Here is a 21,310-nt window from a genome sequence, read left to right as displayed (position 1 = left end):
CCCCCCCCCCCCCCCGTTTTTTTTGGTGGCTAGCCAGTACAGGGATTGAACCCTGGACCTTGTTATCAGCACCACACTCTAACCAACTGAATTAACTGGCTAGCCCTCTACTGCCTTTTATTATTCATTTCAAATAGCTCTGAACACTCCTGCTATATTTGATAATTCCTTTTTTTCTTAAAAAGGGATTTTCTGATGCTGAAAATGCAATCTGCTTAGGTGGTATAAATGCTTTGAGGCTGAAACTAGTATTTTAAAATAGGTGCTAATTAAGCATTAAGTAGTACTATGTTTAAAACAAACCATAAAAAGAAAGAAAGAAAGAAAGAAAGAAAGAAAGAAAGAAAGAAAGAAAGAAAGAAAGAAAGAAAGAAAGAAAGAAAGAAAGAAAGAAAGAAACAATATCGCTAAGTCTAAAATGGTAGAAAATTTGGTTAAAGAAAATATTCATTACAAGAATCTATTATAATTATAACCATAGAACCATGTTACTGAAAATCTGCAAACTGGTGTAGAAAATAACTTAAAAACTAATTAATATTATATGGCAACTATCACATAATCTAAACACCTTATGATGTCAAAGTAAATAAAGCAAATGTGAAGTTAACCTCAGCTTGTAATATAAACCTTTTAATAACCAACACAGCTTATTACTTGATATTACCTGATTTCAGTTATTGTGGCGGTATATACTGCTCCAAACTCTAATTGCTGCTCCTGCTGTAAGTGCAAAATAAGCCATAAGATTCATAAAGAAAACATCAATAAAAAGTAGAAAAAGCAACTATTAAAATATCTATACTTACGTCATCTTGGCAGATTTTAGTAATAAAGTCTCTTGCCTCATGCATAGCACTAGGTGTTGGTGCAAATACAGAAAATGTTTCTTCATCCACTTGACTAATAGTTACACCTTTTAAAAAGATAATTTAACATATTAAAATTAATGTGCTCATTCATTCCAGTGGAGACTAGTCTTAAAAGCAGATGTGAGAACAGGGGAAGAACCTGGAAGCAGCTGAACAGAATTATGTTTAATCACTGCTTTCAGAATGAAGGGATTCATTCACCATCAAATACACACTACACACCTGCTATGTATCTAGCATTGTACTAGGCCCTGGGGATACAACAATGAACCAATGTCCCTGCTTTCTTGGAGCCCAGTAGCTGGTGAGATCACGCATATCACTGCTAATTTTGGAATGTCTGGTTTTGCTCTCTTTCATGAGTAGAAATGATACTAGAACACTTCCTTTATCTTTTTTTCTTTCTCCCTCTTACACTTTAGAGTGGTGAATAGATGACTGAGGGACAAAATCATATAAGTTTCTCAATCTGAAGAACTGACTAAGGTAACTCTGCTTCTTACCCTTCTTCAACAACCTCAAAGCTGGTTAAGTAGTAGGTAATCCAAACAATGCTTCCAGAAAAAAACAAATTAAAGCATATTATTTGTACACAAACTGTTTAAATGAAAGAGTCTAAATAAAACTAACTGAAAGTAGCAGAATAGTAAGAGATAATTATAACATAACCCATCTAAAGTGAAAAACTAAAAATTATTCTTAATGTTCAATTTTAAAATGGTGCCCAAAACAACAGCAACAACAAAACCCTGATGAACTCGTGGTTATCCTTCTTGAATTTGGTTTAGGACAATCATTTGCTCATTTATTAAGAGGCACAAAGAAAACTCACAGTAAACGCATGACATATCCTTTCCTCCTGGTCTTTATTTCTCAAAACATATTTTTGGAGCAACTCCAAAGAGATGAAATAGTAAATTCACATGGTCCAGCAGTTAATAAAAAACCCCAAACTCCATACAACTCTTACCTGTTTCAGCCTGAAGTTTTTTTAAATGATATCCACCTGGTCCAACAAATTTTGCTCGTTTTGATAATGGAACCTGAACAGTTTCTGAAATATAATACAGACAAACATATAATTCAAACACTCAAATAAACCTAAAACATGTCCTGGTCACTCAGGATTTTTTTTTTTTTTGGCTTGGATAAATGTAAAAATATTTCAATATGAAATAGAAAAAGGTTTTGTTACTTTATTAAAATTACCAAAAAATGTCCAAGAATATCCCCCCAAATTTCAAGTATTTTAACTATAAAAATATTTAAAATATTTTTGTTTTGTGTATGGGGTAAAAAAATAAAAAAAACAGTAATACACTTTCATTTATTAATGTTTATCTTATCCTGAGATCGGCAATAATTTTAGTGTATTACCTACAACAGGTCCATTCTCTTTTCTAGATGCCCGAGGTTTTGAAATAGTTTTGTTCATAATCTGTAATATCTCCTTTTTTGCCACTAGAAGAGATAAAAACAGTAGAAATTATAACTATAAAAACACAAAAGTTATAAAATAAATGTAATCTGAAATAGCTACATTCCTAGTTTTCGTGGAGTAAAATCCAAACTCTTTAAGCTTAATAACCAAAGCTCTCCACATCCCAATTACCTTGAAAATTCACTTGTATTCCCTTCTGCATAATCCTAAAGAGCTGCTTAATATGTGAAAATTGAAATTTCACTGGTCTCCCACTTTGGTGGTTAGTCATGTGCCCAATAACTTAATACTTCTTGATCTAAGTTAAGTTACATGAAATTCCATTTTTTAAAGCTATATTTTATAATAAGCCTAGTGAGAATTATAATTCCCATTAACAAACTAGACCATAGTGAGAGGAGAGTCAGGCACAGTGGTTTACCTGAAGCTTGTTGAATGGCCTCCATGACAATTTTTATTGGTATTCCAGGTAGTTTAATATCAGCCTAATATAGAAGAGCCAAACAAATTATATAAATATTGACTTATAACATTATTTAAGTATTACAAAAATGAAACAAAATGAGTTTTAAAAATACCTGTAATGCAGTTATTCCCTTATTAGTGCCAGCTATTTTGAAATCCATGTCACCGTTGTAATCTTCAATTCCCTTCAGGAATTTAAAAAATGATACAGTTTTAAACCAAAACAAAATTCACCCTTAGTCACTGTAGAAGAATTTCTAAGAATAGCTTTAGAAGTAAACCATGTCCTCTAAGATCAAACACAAAGAAATATCTCCTAGGGCTGGCCTGTGGCTCACTCGAGAGAGTGTGGTGCTCATAACACCAAGGCTGTGGGTTCGGATCCCATATAGGGATGGCTGGTTAGCTCACTGTGTGAGCGTGGTGCTGACAACACCAAATCAAGGGTTAAGATCCCCTTACCGATCATCTTTAAAAAAAAAAGAAATATCTCCTACATTAACTATTGCTTCCAATTTGTGACTTTTAAAGCTACAAATATTTTCATCAGAAACATCACTTTATTTTTAGATCATGTCCCCCCCCCAATAAGTGCATAACGATTAATTTTCAATTTTCCTAAAGCAAACTGTTGTAGATACTTGTATAGTCTTCACCATCAAATACTTGAAACTGGAGGTGCTGGCTGGTTAGCTCAGTTGGTCAAAGTGCAGTGTTTTAACACCAAGGTCAAGATTTTAGCTCCCTATACCAGCCAGCTGCCAATCCCGCCAAAAAACAATTGAAACTGGGAATATACTTGCCAGAATATCTGTCAGCAAACGATAATCTTCTATTTCACCTTTCTCATTATTGTTTTTGGTGACCAATCCTACTGCTACACCTGCAACAGCCGATGAAATTGGAACCCCTATAATTGAAAAAAGAACTTTTGTTTGTAATGTGTACATCAGCTTACACACGTATATATCATTCTACTGACATTTATTTTAATGTTAAGTGGATGGTGTTCTCTAAATTGACGATCACCAAAGCTGAGTTGGAAAGGTCTTAATAAGTCATCTAACTACCTCATGTCTTTTTGAACAATTTTTAGTCTGGCTGGTCACTTGGTTAGGAATAAAATAAAACAATTTTCATAGGTGATCACTGTACTTGGCAAAACCTCTCTAATAATAGCATACTTTATAACTATTAAATCATCCATTGCTTTGTCCTTTTGCTTTTGCCGTCACCACCTTTTTGTTGAAAAGTAACCATGTATTTGGTAAATTCTTCTAGCCTGAACACCTAAGTTCACCTTCCCCCACATAGCAGCCATCATTAATGTATCCTCCCAGAAAATTTCTCTGCACAAGTATGAATGTAAATATAATCTTCTATTTACTTTACTCATGCATTCATACTACATGCATTCGCTATTCTGCACCTGGCCTTTTTTACTTAATAACATATCTTGGATACTGACACAGCACCACATAAAGTTCTACTTTATTCCTTTGAATGGTTGCATAGTACCACCCATAAATTTTTATAAGCCACACACAGAAGTGGTATTGCTGAGTCAAAAGGTTTGTGTATTTATACTTGTTACACTGTCAAACTGCCTTCCCAAAAGGTAGTATTTTATACTTTTACTAGCAGGATATGAGGGTGCATGTTATTCTATATTCTTATTAATTTTTATCAAACCATTTGATCTTTGCCAATGTAAAAGGTAAAAATTATTTTCATTTGTTTTTTATGAGTGAGGTTAAGCACTTTTTCATGTTATAAGCCTATTTATATTTCTTTTTTGGAGACTGCCTGTTCATGGCCTTCAACCATTTTTCTATTTGGTTGGTAGTCTTTTTCTAGTTGATCTGTAAGAGCTCTTTCAATAAGGACAGTAGATATTTATTAAAATGTAAATATTATATTAAATAAAAGATAAATATACAATATAAAATACAGTATATTATTTCCTAGTTTGACTTTGCAAAAAAAATGGTGATTTTTTTTTTTCTGTGTAGAGTTTTTATTTTATTGTTATTTTTTCCACCACTATACAAATGAATATCTGTGTAGAATTTTTAAAGTTTGTGCAATCATGGTTCCTGAATTTTGCTTAGAGGCTTTTCTTCTCCAAGATTTTAATAAAATTTTCCTGTGTTTCATTAAAAAAAAAATGTTTATGTTTTGATCACTTGGAACTTATTTTCATATGAAGGAGTATTGTAGGGATCTCATTTCATTCTCTCTAAGCAATCTCACCCACATGCATAGTTTTAACTACCACCTATAATGCTGATGACTTAAAAATCTATCCTTTCTACCTAGCTCTCTTTCCAAGCCCTGGATCTGTATAACCAAACTGCCTATTGGACATCTCCAGCTAAATGTCCTCAAAGAACCTTAAATACTAGCAGTCTTCAAAAAGTTCACAGAAAGATTGGTATTATCTTTCAATTCTATTTTTCCACAAACTTTTTGAAGTACCCTTGTATATAAATTCAAAATTGAACCACCTCCAATAAATCCCTTTCCTCATGCATTCTCTATCTTGGTTGAAAGCAAGTAAGGCACTCACATCAGAATTAACACTTCCTTCCTCATTTCCTATACCCCACCAAGTCACAAAGATCTGTTTAATTTATCCTCTAAATTTTTTAGCAAGTTGTCCTCTCTCCTAAATATTGAAATACTTATTGCTACTCCTTAAGTCCACATCATTTCTCGCCCTAGCAACAATCTCCCTGTCTTGCTTTCCAGATTTTAGTCTGTCACCTCATCTTCTAGTCTCTTCTACCTCATCATCTAAGCTAGGAGAAACTACTTAAAAACAAGAAAAAAAGCATATTGAAATCATGCTAGTCTTTTACATAAAATTCTTCAAGTTACCCATTAACTGATTCCAGGAACTTTTTATACATACTCTATGGTCAAAACAGTTTGGTAAATATTATATAACCTGTTTGTAGAGATTCAGTATTCACATTAGCATATTAAAATTTAACCCGTATTAAATAAATCTGCTTAACCTTGCTCAACCTTACTCTAGAACAGAATTTTTTTTCATGGTATATAATAATCAACATCCTGTGGAACACTATTCCATGGAATACTGAGTTGGAAAAATGCTAGCTTTAAGTCCAAACTCCTTAGTATTACAATAACCTTCAAAATCTAGTTCCGGTTTATTACTTCAACACTTCCTTTAAATACAGTCTAGAAACACACTACACTGTTTCATGACTTTGCACGTGCTGTTCCTTTCATGCGAAATACCGACGGGCCCTGCTCCTAATATGCCTGGTCAACAACTACTCAACCTGTAAATGTCTATTTTTAGTTGGGAATATCTACCCAACCTTTAAACCAGATGAAATGTAGTGGTCTCTCTGAGCCAGTTACTCTCAACTTAGTTCATCATTCACCCTTGTGTCCCTTGTATATGTTTGTATTATCTCTTTCATCTGTTAATTTCTTTGTCTATTTGTTCTCACACCTTTAAGTTTTTAAAAAATGGGTACCATTTGTATCTCTGGGGCACAGGACAGTCTGATTTAGGGCATGGCAGGCCCTCATGTGTTTGAATTGAATTGTATACCCTTTGCTGGCCCTTCCCATAGGACTTGATACTCCTCCTTGTCAAATTTAATGTTTTTATATATTTGGCTCCATACTTTTTATCCTGTTAAGATTTTTTTAAAGAGATTAATTTTGTCATTTAATAAGTTAATCACCCATTCCTTTTTGTCAATATCCTTTTTATAGGCAGGCTAGTCTTCTCAGTTAACTCAATAACAAAAACATTTAAAGGGACAAGGTCGAGGATGAAGTATCCTCAAGTACTCTATTTGAAACCTTCTGACCTGCTGGTCAGCTTAACCAGGCCCCTTTGCTTATCCTTCAAAAAGTTTTGAATGGTGTGTGACATCTAGTCTAAATGTCTGTATCCTTTACATAAAGATATCATAACCTGTCAAGCTGAATTCTAGATATACTACATGAATGGCACTTACTCCCACTCCAAATCTAGTAATTTTTTTCAAGAACAGAAAATGAGTTTACTATGGCATGACTTATTTTTGATAAGTCCCTTCTGGTTCCTTCTCTCAGTAGCTACCTTCCTTTCTAAAATACTTATAAACCATTCTTTTTATAAACTGTTTAAGAGTCTTGTCAAGGGACACTGTAAGTTCACTGGGTTATACTTTACAGAAAATACTTCTCTTCCAAAAATAAGAACTTTTCTGTTCTTGGTATGCCAGTCTTCATGATTTCTCAAAGACTGCCAACATGGTTCAGTAATCTCATCCTGAAGTCTTCATCACTACCTAGGATGGGTTTTTGTCTAGACCAAAAGATCTGATTCATTTAAACAGTTGAAGACTCTCTTATGATGTCTTCTTTCATATTTCAGTTCACCCTTTTCAGGATTTGTTCTGTTTTCCAATATGAGATTTGGAAGACTGAGAAAGGCAAGCACCATGAGGACAAGAACAGTTTTATTCACCACATCTCAAGAACTTGGATCAGTGCCACATAGGTGGCACATAGTAAACATTTGAATGAATGCATGGAGATGAAAAATAGTAACGGCATTTTTTTACCAGCTACCTTAAATATCAGACTGTTTTCCTTCACTGAATACAACCAGAAGAGTATGTTTAGCATTTTTTTTCCTTTGGCCTGTTCTAAGTTTTAGTTTTTTCTAGATAATATTATTAAATACTCACACCATTTTTTCATTTCATCCTTGGTTATATCTTCCTTTCCATCTTTCATACTTGTACTGTAAATGTGTGAACTTAACAGAGAACTCCTTGTGTGGCCTCTTTAGTTTCTCTAGTTTCCTCTTCCCTTTCTTCTCAAATAGCATCATTGGTGATTATTTGGCAGAAATTAGTTTTGAGAGCCTCCTAACACACTCTTTTCCCTTTTGGTGTTTCATACCCAGGGATTATACTGAACCACTCATAGTCTGCTTTCCTAAAATTGTGTATACACTTCTGAGTGGCATTATTCTTCCTGCGGCTTGTATAAATTGACTGGAAGATTACATGGTTGCTTTCTCTTATGGCTCCTAATACTTCTGCTTATTAGTCAAAACTTCTTTGGTTACTGGAATCAATTCTGGAGCTCTCCACCTTTTAGATGGTGAGAAAGTTCACTGATTCACCAGGCAAGTAAATAGTTTTTGCTATAATGCTTTTAGTTAAAAATAAAAATTCCAGAAGATATCTGGATATTTGACGCTCTACTTTGCATCTATCTTGCCTCTGGCCTGGTTTGATTATCTGTAATCTGACTTCAAATCTTACTAAAATCCAGTTTTAAAAAATCTTATACTAATCAGGTATGTACAAAGTGTTAGCAGTTTTGAGACATAATTCTTTTACCTGCATCCATTAATGCTAAACTTCCACCACATGCAGATGCCATAGACGATGACCCTATAGAAAGAAAAAAAACACTTGCTTTATAATACACTAATTTTTTAAAATGTAGAAGATTGTTACTTTTGGTTATTTCCTTACAAATATTCAAAGATAACATAAATATTCAATAGTCTTTTCTTCCTTGTTTTCAAAAGCTCTTCTGAGTCACAAACTCCAGGGCTGCATGGTCCAATATGGTAGCCACATGTGGCTACTTAAATTTAAATTAATTGAAATAAATTTAGTTCCTCAACTGCAGAACAAATATATAAAGGATTTCCATCATCACAAAAAGTTCTATTGGACAGTACTGCTATAGAAATTCTATTCTAAGAAACCTCCCAGAAGGACTAGCATACCTCTTTTGTCGCCTTAATCAGAAGATAGTTAAGATACAGGGCTCTGGCTCTCTGGTTGGGCCATAATCTCATTAGACTAGTTATACCCAGTAAAGAACAGAAAAGTCTTTAGTTTAAATTCTGAGCTAACTTTGGTGTTTTTCTTTTAAAATCTGTGATCATCTGATCTATGTCTGCTACACCTTTAAGAACTCTGTGCTCTTTCTGCCTTCAATGACTACACCTTGCCTTGACCAATGGACTGATTTTTTAAAATTTAAATCTGACCTTTTAGTCCAGCCTCCCTCTGTAGTGTCCACTTATTATTCACCTGTGACATGTGACAGGTGTCCCCTGTCTAATGGCTCACTCTATTTTGGCCCTTCCTCTCTCCAAACCAGTCTTGAACTGTGTTAGTTTATAGAAATAAAGAAACAAATAACCCAAACTGAATATACTATAACTGATACATAAGGGAAAATACCTGTTTTACACTGCTTTCAAAACAACTCATTAGCAAAGAAGAGAGATTCAGACAAGTATGATTAACTAAACACATTTTTCTCTTGCAATAGGCTTGGGCCCTGGATCATAGATATAATATAACTGTACTTTTGAGAAGTTAAGACTATAACAAGAAATCTGGTCTATTTCTTAATACCTTACCATTTGAATAGATATAACTGTACTTTTGAGAAGTTAAGACTATAACAAGAAATCTGGTCTATTTCTTAATACCTTACCATTTGAATAGATATAACTGTACTTTTGAGAAGTTAAGACTATAACAAGAAATCTGGTCTATTTCTTAATACCTTACCATTTGAATAGATATAACTGTACTTTTGAGAAGTTAAGACTATAACAAGAAATCTGGTCTATTTCTTAATACCTTACCACTTGAATAGATATAATATAACTGTACTTTTGAGAAGTTAAGACTATAACAAGAAATCTGGTCTATTTCTTAATACCTTACCATTTGAATAGATATAACTGTACTTTTGAGAAGTTAAGACTATAACAAGAAATCTGGTCTATTTCTTAATACCTTACCATTTGACTCTAGAACTTCAGATGTGACTCTTATGGTGAAAGGAAAATCTCTGGGAATAACAGGATACAAAGCTTTCTCAGCAAGAGCACCTAAATTAAAATAGAAAACAATAAGCAAAAAATGTACTAAGTCTCTGTAGAAACAACATGCATGTTTACAGATTTATACTCACCATGCCCAAGTTCTCTTCTATTTACACCAGTGACTTTGCCAATTTCATTAGTTGCATAAGGAGGAAACTTAAAAAAAAAAAAAAACTACATTCACATATGTACAGAAAAAATGTCTGGTGTAAATCTACACTATATACCAAATTGCTTAAAGTAGCTATTTCTACTGTGTAAGTGAATTAAGGGGTGAGAAGTGAATGGTTGTAAGGTTTCACACCATAAATTTCCATAATGTTTAAATTATTAACAACAAAATATTATATTTTTATAATAACAACAAATATGTCCATATTTGAAAAGAAGTACATTTTGAGGACACATATCTTTTCTATAAAAATTTTATTTCAGCCACAGATTGTAAACTGTTTTATTTGATGGATATGTTATCCTAAAGGAATATGAATTAGTTGTGATATTTAAAAATTGGGAAACTTCCCATAAAAATCTGGAATTTCAAATTAACAATTTAAAACAAAAAACAATGGAGTATGAATATGATAAAGCCTCAGGAAATAGCCGCCAATTTGCAGGCAATAGAGAGGACAGAAGAACATGTGGATCATGCCATGTGTATAATCAGCAATACCCAAACTGAGGGGGGACTCTACAGGTTAAATGGCTCTGAGACTTCGGCAGATAAAATATAAAGAAAACAAAATAATGGAAGAGAAAACATGTAGATTAGAAGAGACTCAAAGAAATACAAAATTAAAAAAAAAATGGACAAGACTAAATGATGGTATGTGGGAGATGTACACTGGAAATACAAGAAAGTGATTACTATAAACTTAGGAGAGCAGTTAGGAGAGAAAGGGTGTTGAGAATGGTATGAAAAACATGAAGGGGCTTCTGAGGTGGCTGGCAATGTTCTATTTCCTGGTGATAGTGATTACAAGGGTGTTTGCTTTATAAAACCCCATTAAGCCATCTGTTGTTTTAAATGATTTTCAGTATCTATACTTAATTTGATAATAAAAAGGTTTAAAAAAATGGGATAACAAGGCAGTAATGGCTGATCTCCTTCTCCAGCTCCCTCCCCCACCCCTCTACCCAATAATCAGCTAGAGCTGCATTTTCCATGGCTGCCCTTTTTAGATAGCCACGTGCTCTCCAGCTCATGACAAAGGATGTACTTTCCTCAATTACAATTCCTCTCTTGCTTCTGTAGCATCTGGGTATATCCAAAACAGGATATTTATAAAGGATTCAGACCTATGTGCATTTCCAGATTTATGGATATTCTGTGGCATATATTTCCTATATAAATGTATCTCTACTGATTATAGCAGGTTCAACAAAACTGAAATGTTGGGATTCTGGGAAGCCAACAAGGGTTGCTTGAGAGTGAAGTGACTTGTTACTTCACACTAGCCTCCCATGGTGTATACTTCAAATAATAAAATCAAAACTACTATATGTTATGTCTGGTCCCTTAGGATTAGTTGTGAATAAAGTCAATGACAGACTCAATTATATATAATGATTTCATATAAAGCAACTTAAGGGCCGGCCCGGTGGCGCACTGGATAGTGCGCCGCTTGGGAAGCGTGGCGGCGCTCCCGCCCGAGGGTTCGGATCCCACGTACGGACCGGTTCCCGCTCACTGGCTGAGCGAGGCGCGGGAGCAACACCGAGGGTTGCGATCCCATTGCCGCTCCCCGGTCTGGTACGGGGGCAACACTGAGGGTTGCGATCCGTTGCTGGACACGGAAAAAGACAAAAGACAAAAAAAAATAAAAAATAAAAAAAATAAAAATAAAAATAAAGCAACTTAATATCAAATAACTCAGATCTTTTACTACTAATCAACTAAGTAAAAATATGAACATTTAAGTAACTAGCAGGGGAAGGTGATGTCAGTTGAGATATTTGAAAAGTTCCACTTTTGTTTGGCATACTGTGTAGAGGTACAACTTTTGTCTAAAACAACATCGCTGGGAGGGGGGAACAACATTGTCTGCTACACTCTAGCTTTTATGTATGTCTTAGAACAGGAAGTTGTTGACTGGAGAACTTCTACTTATCTCTCTAAATCCCTTCTGTATGCAGTAAAATGACAGCCCCAAATTCAACCTTAACAGATAAACTAGCACAGTAAAATGTTGATGGTAGAACCCAGGTATTGGGTATATGAGTATTCACTGTAAAGTTCGTTCAATTTTGCTGTATCCTGGATATTTTTCAAAATAAAGTGTTGGGAAAAAAAATCACCTTACCTCATAGTGCAGCATGAAATTTTTATCTTTTATCCCACTATAAACAAAAAGATATAATATTAAAAACATTATATGAATACAAACAAATTTATTTCAACAAGCAACTAATAAAGATTTAACGGGATTTTAAAAAACAATTAGGGATTAATGAGAGTTGGTTTGAAACTAAAAACTAGAAGAATTAGAAGGATGAATGAAAGACAGTATTTTTCCTGGGCATATGAACGAATTCTACACAGATTTATGAAAACAATTTTCCCTTAAATATGAACGCTTAAATATCCAGATTTAAATACTAAGACAGTAGACATATATTTTTAAGCATTAATAAGTACTGAGAAAATCCTGAAAGTTATAAACCACATTAGTAAAATCTCAGAGTTACAATCTTTCTCCCAGTCAACATGTGAAATGAAGTTTAGTAACTGAAATGACAGAGAAGAAAGCAATCAGAAGATTTGACAGGCAAAGATCTTTTCAGGGTTTGAAAGAATTGTTGTGAAAGTATCTAGAAAAATGGGGAAAAATAAGAACAATTCCTGGAAGCAGGAAACCAGATTTACCTATGAAAAGACAGGCACATAACAGGGTCTTAGCACAAATAGCACCCCTTTGGATGGAATTACAAAAGGCACCAGTCAGTGCAGAGGATTTAGAAAAAGTCCTGGTATGGGGCAGAATCTGCATAACCATAAACTGCAGTCTTGGAAAAAGAAACCAAACTCCTTCAGAAGACTAAAGGAATCACAGATTTTGTGGGCTAGAAAGTAAGATTCGGATCACTAGCCCAGTACCTCCATTTTACAAGAAAAGAAGACCAAAGGCCAGTGTGGCTGAGTGATGTGTGTGTCCCCTCATTTACACAGGTTACAGACCTAAGACTAGAACATATGAAGAAGCCCTGGCTAAGCCCAGTGCTCTTTTTTATTAAGCGGGTTGTCTCCTAGAAGAGAAAGGAGTCACAGTGAAGAAGGGCAGCGTAACCAAGTTTTGGCCCAGATGGGAATATAAAATTCCGACAAAGTATAAGTTTCCAAAAAAGGACCATTAGGATGAGCATTCCAGGCTTTTACACACAGCTAATACGGTCAATTTAATCAGACACATGAATAATAATTAGGGTAGCTATCCTGAAAATACTGGGGATTATCCTCATCAGTTAGGCAGCAGGAAGAGAGAGGCAGAGTCCTGTGGTCTTTTTAGACCCTTAACTAGGTGCCTTGGGTTAAATGTCCTCCCAAAACTTAATTCCCACTGTAAATGTGGAGAGTAGGAAATCCTATTATGGTTATAGAAAGGTGGGGTCTTGAAGAGGGGATTAGATTATAGGACCAGGTTGTAGTGAATGGATTAATAATGCTGGTCAGGGGTGTGGCTCTGGGGGTTTTAGAAGGAAAGTTCATGAGAAGTTTGCTTTTTCTGCTCTGCCATTTTCACAATGTGACATCCTGCTGACACTGTCGCCACCACCAAGGCTTTGTGTTCCCAAATATGTTCCCTGGACTTTGGACTTCCCAGCCTCTGAAACTGTAAGCAATAAATTTTGTTTTCTTTATAAATCACCCAGTTCCATGTATTTTGTTATAAGCAACAGAGATGGACTAATACACTAGGGAAAGGAAAGCAGCCCTATTAGGCACTAAACAATTGGAGTCCCAGGACTCTCATGCAGTAACATAGAGTCTCATCATCTAAAAGTGAACAACATGATTTTACTGTTAAATTTTTAGGAACAGGGGAGGAAAGCCAAGTGTTTCTGAACACAAAATCACAATGTGGCTTGGGATTAGACAAAGTTTTTCATTAACAGCCTCCAGATTATTTTAGCAACCTGGAATATTTGTCTATTTATTTGCTTTCTTGTTTGGCATAGAAAAACCCACCCATTCAAGATTACCCAGAAATCTGTCCTGAGAAATATTCTAGAGATAAAGAATTAACTAAATGTGTTAAGATTAAGGAATTGAATGCTTTACCAATATTTGTTCCAAACTAATGATTCGGAAGACAATATAGCACAATAACCCCCCCCCCCCCCCCCGAAATCACAACTACGTAAACAGAAAAATGAAGTACAGAGATACAGGTTAAAAAAAAGCAATAATGACTACTAGTATACCACATGAGTTTCAATTATATACTGGAACATCATAAAAACATAACTTACTTTATAGCTGTTATAATTCGATCCGACTTTAAACTGGATTCTAATGAATCAAATGTAACAGTACAAAGCACCTAAAAAAAGAAGAAAAAATTCCTCAGGCAAACTAACAACAAGGATTAAAAAAAAAACAAAACTAAAAATATACGAAGAACACAATTAGCTCTTAAAATTTTTTTTAAATGGGATAAATACATTCCATACAAAGCTTGCCCTAGTATTAAGTATTAAGTAAACACTTATTCATTCTATAAGTATTCAAGCTATGTGTAAACCTCAACAATCCAAAGGTCTAATAATATCATATAGACTACATATGAAAGCACTGCACTAGAAATCCTGGGGGAGGCAGACAGGGAGAGGAAGGAATATTTATAAAAATTATGTACTAGTCCACAGAGGAAGCCTCATTAAAGGCTTGGCCAATAAAACTGCCTGCTTTAAAAAAAATCGATCTTCTTTGGATGGACATAACAATAACATAATCCAGAGACTTTACAATGTATCATTCACAAAGTCTAGAATACAAGCTACTAAGAAACAGGATACAGGGCCCATTCTAAAGTGAAAAGACAATGAATAGAGACTGAACCTGAGTTCATTAAGATGTTTGATTAACAGACAAAGATTTTCAACAGGTGTTATCATTATATTCAAGGACATAAAAAAGAATGACGGAAATTCTAGAACTGAAAAATATCTCATAATGGAAAGATGACGAGTCAATGAGCATAAAGATGGATTAATAGAAATTGCCCAATCCGAAGAAGAGGAGAAAAGAGAACATAGTCTCAGGGACTTGTAGGACAGTATCAAAAGGAATAACTTACATGTACTTGAAATCCCAGGAGGAGAGAAGAGGGAATGAGGGAGGAAAAAATTTTTGAAGAAATTATGGCTGAGCCACTGGGGAAGCCCCAGGCAGGTATAAAACCCAGGCAGTTGCTGCCACTACCCTGCCTAACTTCACAGAAGACAGGACCCTGCACCACCACCACAGAGGAGGCCCCAGACAGGCAGAAAACCCAGGCAGCCACCACTGCTGCACCGCCCTGGCCACGCAGAAGGTAGGACCCCACATTGCCGCTATTGTGAAGGCCTTGCACAGACACAACAGCCACCACCACAGTTTCTGCTACAAGAATGGCTTGCTGCAACAGTAATGTCCTTGACTACTGTACAGGTGGTCCACTGCGTATATGACTTCACTGACACAAGGAGAGTCACTTGAAGAGCCTGGAAAAAGAAGAAGTCTTTCTCCTTAAAGCCCACTCTAGAGTAAAAGAAGAAGCAACTGATCTACCAGATGACCCGAAATCAATGTAGAGATACTAGAAATATGAAAAAATGAGACTATGACACCATCAAAGGAATTTAGTACCTCTCAAGTGCCAGATACTACAGGACAAGAAACCCTTGAAATGACTGAAAATAATTCAGAGTAACTATCTTAAGGAAACTCAATGAGATAAGAAATGAACTAGACAAACAATGAAATGAGAAAAAATATACAGGACATGAAGGAGGAAATTTACAAAGAGATTAATACCTTAAAAAAGAATGCAGCAGAACTCCTGGAACAGAAAGGTTCATTCAATGAAATAAAAAACACAACTGAGAGCTTAACTTGCAGATTAGAGCAAGTAGAAGAACGAATTTCCAAACTCTAAGAAGGTCTTTGTAAAATAACCCAGGCAGACAGAAAAAAGGAAAAAATAATTTAAAAAATGAAGAAAGTCTAAGAGAGCTAGCAGATGACCTTAAGTGCACAAACATCCAAATCATGGGTATTCCAGAAGGGGAGGATAAAGGAAAAGGCACTGAAAAACTATTCAATGAAATAATAATGGAAAACTTCTCAGGTTATAGGGAGAGACACAGAGCTTCAGATCGAGGAAGCTCAATGATCCCCAAACAGATTCAATCCAAAAAGATCCTCTCCAAGACACATTACAGTCAAACTGGCAAAGCTCAAAAACAAAGAGAGAATCCTAAAAACAGCAAGAGAAAAGCGTCAAGTCACTTAGGAGGGAGCCCCCATCACACTTACAGCAGACATCTCTACAGGTAAGAAGAAAATGGGATGATATATTCAAAACACTAAAAGAAAAAAAACTGCCAGCCAAGAATACTATACCCAGCAAGGGTATCCATCAGAAATGAGGGAGAAATAGTTTATTTCCCAGTTAAACAAAAACCGTGGGACTGCATCACCACACAACCAGCCCTGCAGTTAATTCTCAAGGAAATCCTGCATCTGGAAACTAAAAAAAAATAATCACTACCATGAATACACAAGAAAGAACAAAACTCACTGGTAAAACACATATGCAAATAAGAAAGAATAAAGACACTAAATCTTATCACCTCAAAAAAAACTAACAAACATTGAAGACAAATAATAAAATGGGAGGTAAGGAAAAAAGACCCTTAAAACAACCAAACAAAAAGTGATAAAGTGCCAGGAATTAGATAATACCTCTCAATAACAACCCTAAATGTAAATGGATTAAACTCCCCACTCAAAAGACACAGACTAACGGATTGGATCGAAAAGGTAGAACCAACTATATGCTGTCTTCAACAGACTCATCTCACCAGCAGAGATGCACACAGGCTAATAGTGAAGGGATGAAAAAAGATATACATGCAAATGGAAACCAAAACCAAGCAGGAGTAGCTCTTCTTACATTGGATAAAATAGACTTTAAACCAAAAACCATACAAAGAGAGAAAGAAGGACACTATATAATGATAAAGGGATCTTTCCAGCAACAAGACAGCAATCATAAACATATATATACCCAACACAGGAGCATCCAGAAATATAAAGCTAACACTATTAGACATAAGAGATAGACCCCAATATGATAATAGTGGCAGAGAAAAAGAGATAGACCCCAGTACAACAATAGTGGCAGACCTGAATGACCCTCCTCTTCATTAGACAGATTATCCAGGCAATAAATCAATAAAGAAACACAGGATTTAAAAATACGCTTTAGACCAACTGGACCTGGCAGATATTGACAGAACATTTCATCGAACAACTACAGAATATAAATTCTTTTCATCACCACATCAAACATTCTTGAAGACACACCACGTATTAGGTCACAAAGCAAGTCTCAATAACTTTAAAAAGACTGAAATCATGTCAAGTATCTTTTCAGACCACTATGGGTTAAAACTGGAAATTAATAACAAGCAAAACTCAGGATTCTATACAAATACATGGAAATAAAACAATAGGATCCTAAATGACCTATGGGTCCAAGAAGAAATTAAACAGGAAATCAAAAAATTTCTAGAAACCAGTGAAAATAAACACCAAAACCTGTGAGATACTGCAAAAGCAGTAGTAAGAGGGAAGTTTATAGCAATAAATGCTTACATCATAAATATAGAAAGATTTCAAGTAAACATCCTACTGCTATGCCTCAAAGAACTATAGAACCAAAACAACCCAATCCGAAAGTTAGTAGATGGAAAGAAATAAATGAAAAAGGAGACATTACTCCTGATATCACAGAAATACAAAAAATCCCTAGAAGCGATTACAAAGAACTCTACACCAACAAATCTGAAAACCTGGAAGAAATGGATAAATTTCTGGACATATACAAACTACCAAGACTGAACCAAGAAGAAACAGAAAACCTGAATAACAAGCAATGAGATTGAAGCAATAATCAGCAGTCTCCCAACCAAGAAAAGCCTAGGACTGGATGGTTTTACTGCTGAATTCTATTATAATGTTAAAGAGGAATTTAATATGAATTCTTTAAAAACTATTCCAAAAAATTTGTGATACAGAGGCCACTCTCCCAACTCATTCTATTAGGCCAGCATCAGCCTGATACCCAAACCAAAGATACAACAAAAAAAGAAAACTACAGGCCTATATCTCTGATGAACATACATGCAAAAATCCTCAACAAAATACAATAATAGTAATCAGAATACAGCAATGCATCAAAAAAATTATACACCGTGATCAAGTGGGATTTATCCCAGAGATGCAAGGATGGTTCAACATACAGAAGTCAATAAATGTGATACATAACATTAACAAAATCAACAACAAAAACCATATGATTATCTCAATAGATGCAGAAAAAGCATTCGACAAAATTCAACATCGCTTCATGATAAAGACTCTCAGCAAATTGGTATACAAGGAAAGTATGTGAACACAATACAAACCATTTACCCACCACCACCATTTGTATACCACCAGTATCATTTGCCCACCACCAGTATCACCCTCAATGGGGAAAAACTGAAGGCTTTTCCCTTAAGAACAAGAACAAGACAAGGATGCCCACTACCACCACTTCTATTTAACATACTATTGGAAGTACTAGCCAGAGCAGTCAGACAAGAGAGAGAGAAATAAAGGCCATCCAGATTTGAAAAGACAAAGTGAAACTGTCCCTGTCTGCAGAGGACTGACCCTATATACAGAAAAACCTAAAGACTCTATGAAAAAACTCCTAGAGCTCAGGGACTTCCAGCGGCAAGATGGTGGTCTGAAGGCAGCGGCAGTGGTGGAAACTCAAGACTCAGGGGCACCAGGGACTGGAAGAAATCACAGTGCCTACTTGGAAAGAAGAAAAGGTAGCGACTTGGTCCAGCCCAACCCCAGAGCGGGCCCCTAGAAAGGTTGGAGCCGCCGTCGCTTGCAGTCAGTGACCGCGCAACTCTGCGCCCAACCATGGAAGCGGCAGTGGCAGCAGTGGAGAACCCGGCGGCAGTGGCAGTAGCAGAGGACCTGGTGGCAGTGGAGGACCCGGCGGCAGCGGCAGCAGTGGCAGCATTGGAGGAACTGGTGGCGGCGGTAGCAGCGGAGGAGCCAATGGCAGTGGCATCCTCGACAGCAGCGGCAGCGGTGGCAGCGGTAACGGGGGCAGTGGCAGCAGCGGAGGAACCGGCGGCAGCGGCAGCAGCGGAGGAGCCGGTGGCAGGGCAGCAGCGGAGGAGCTGGCGGCAGTGGCAGCAGCAGAGGAGCCGGTGGCAGCGTCAGCAGTGGCAGCAGCAGAGGAGCCGGTGGCAGCGTCAGCAGTGGCAGCAGCAGAGGAGCCGGTGGCAGCGTCAGCAGTGGCAGCAGCAGAGGAGCCGGTGGCAGCGTCAGCAGTGGCAGCAGCAGAGGAGCCGGTGGCAGCGTCAGCAGTGGCAGCAGCAGAGGAGCCGGTGGCAGCGTCAGCAGTGGCAGCAGCAGAGGAGCCGGTGGCAGCGTCAGCAGTGGCAGCAGCAGAGGAGCCGGTGGCAGCGTCAGCAGTGGCAGCAGCAGAGGAGCCGGTGGCAGCGTCAGCAGTGGCAGCAGCAGAGGAGCCGGTGGCAGCGTCAGCAGTGGCAGCAGCAGAGGAGCCGGTGGCAGCGTCAGCAGTGGCAGCAGTGCCCTAGATGGCAGCGTCAGCAGCAGCAGCGGGAGAAGCGGCATCAGCGGTACCGGTGGGAGCAGGGGAAGCGGCAGCAGCGGGGTAAGTGGCAGCGGCAGGAGCGACACCCTGTGGTACCGCCCATCACCCAGCAGCCTGGCAGACTCCAAGCTGACCAGAGAGGTGGCTCCCCGGAGAGGCCCAAGACCCGAGGTAACCACACACGCAAGGCACTAGTGGCCAACTGAGTAGTCACTGAGGTAGCCATACCAAATTGGCAACCCCAGCAACATATTAGTCAGACAATAGTGTCAAACCTGTGGACTGTGAAACCCCCTGCCACAATGAATAAACATCAAAGATAAGATACCAGAAATACAAAAAATCAAGAAAGTACACCACCCAAAGATAATAAATCTCAAGCTCTAGATCCCATAGAACAAGAAGCCCTTGAAATGACTCACAAGGAATTTCGAGTGATAATTCTAAGGAAACTAAATGAGATACAAGAAAACTCAGATAGACATCATGATGAAATGAGAAAAAGTATACAGGACCTGAAAGAGGAAATGTACAAGGAAATCAATGCCCTGAAAAAAAATGTAGCAGAACTTGCCGAACTGAATAAGTTATTGAGCGAAATAAAAAACACAACGGAGAGTTTAACCAGCAGGCCTGTCGAAGTTGAAGAGAGAACCTCTGAACTTGAAGAAGCGCTGTTTGAAATAACACAAGCAGAAAAAAAAAAAGAATCAAAGGCATTGAAGAAAATCTGAGAGATATATCAGACAACCTTAAGTGCTCAAATATCCGAGTCATGGGTATTCCAGAAGGGGAGGAAAAAGGAGAGTGCATTGAAACCATATTCAAGAAAATAGTGGCGGAAATCTTCCCAGGTATAGGAAAAGTCCCAGATCTTCAGATCCAGGAAGCTCAACGATCTCCAAACGTATTCAACTCAAAAAGTTCTTCTCCAAGACATGTTATAGTCAAATTGGTAAAACTCAAAGACAAAGAGAGAATCTTAAGAGCTGCGAGAGAGAAGCGTCAAATAACCTATAAGGGAGCCCCAATCAGGCTAACATCAGACTTTTCATCACAAACCCTAAAAGCCAGAAAGGAATGGGATGATATATTCAAAATACTAAAAGACAGAGATTTTCAGCCAAGAATATTCTACCCTGTGAGGCTATCCTTCCGAAATGAAGGGCAAATAGTATATTTCTCAGACAAACAAAAACTGTGGGAGTTCACCAACACATGACCACCCTTAAAAGAAATTCTCAAGGGAGTACTGGGTTTGGTTCCTAAAAAATAAATACCACCGCCGTAAAAACCCAAGAAAAATCAAAACCCCCTAGTATAATAAAAATGGCATTCATGAAGAGAAAACAAACAAACAAAAAAGCTATCTACATCCTAAGGAACCAACAAACACAGAAAACAAACAGTATATCAGAAAGCAAGGAACAAAAGACATCTAAGACAACCAACAAAAGACACCTAAGACAACCAAACAACCAATAAAATGGTAGGAATAAATCAACACTTTTCAATAACAACTCTTAATGTAAAAGGCTTAAATTCCCCACTCAAAAGACACAGACTGGCTGGCTGGATTAAAAAGGAGGACCCAACTATATGCTAACTTCAAGAGACCCACCTCACTCATAAAGATTCACATAGACTAAGAGTGAAAGGATGGAAAAAGATATACCATGCAAACAGAAAAGAAAAATGAGCTGGAGTAGCTATTCTTATAAATAATAAGTCTATTCTCTGA

General features: G+C 36.9%; 1 protein-coding gene across 1 annotated transcript in view; it reads right to left on the bottom strand.

Moving 5' to 3' along the window:
* PNPT1 (polyribonucleotide nucleotidyltransferase 1) overlaps positions 1-21,310 on the bottom strand; it is a 58,134-nt gene that overhangs the window by 6,948 nt on the left and 29,876 nt on the right. Inside the window, exons 14-25 of the mRNA XM_008571194.1 lie at positions 14,150-14,220; positions 11,983-12,019; positions 9,769-9,835; positions 9,596-9,685; positions 8,163-8,216; positions 3,582-3,688; positions 2,892-2,963; positions 2,735-2,798; positions 2,250-2,333; positions 1,843-1,926; positions 810-916; positions 668-723 (exon numbers count right to left, since the gene is read on the bottom strand). Coding sequence (XP_008569416.1) covers positions 668-723; positions 810-916; positions 1,843-1,926; positions 2,250-2,333; positions 2,735-2,798; positions 2,892-2,963; positions 3,582-3,688; positions 8,163-8,216; positions 9,596-9,685; positions 9,769-9,835; positions 11,983-12,019; positions 14,150-14,220 — 893 coding nt within the window. The remainder of the gene's footprint in view (positions 1-667; positions 724-809; positions 917-1,842; positions 1,927-2,249; positions 2,334-2,734; positions 2,799-2,891; positions 2,964-3,581; positions 3,689-8,162; positions 8,217-9,595; positions 9,686-9,768; positions 9,836-11,982; positions 12,020-14,149; positions 14,221-21,310) is intronic.

The sequence above is a fragment of the Galeopterus variegatus genome, unplaced genomic scaffold (genome assembly GCF_000696425.1).
Source record: "Galeopterus variegatus unplaced genomic scaffold, G_variegatus-3.0.2 Scaffold665, whole genome shotgun sequence".
Classification (NCBI taxonomy): Eukaryota; Metazoa; Chordata; class Mammalia; order Dermoptera; family Cynocephalidae; genus Galeopterus; species Galeopterus variegatus.
The sequence above is the reverse complement of the archived record's forward strand: the minus strand, read 5'-3'. Positions and strand labels throughout refer to the sequence as shown.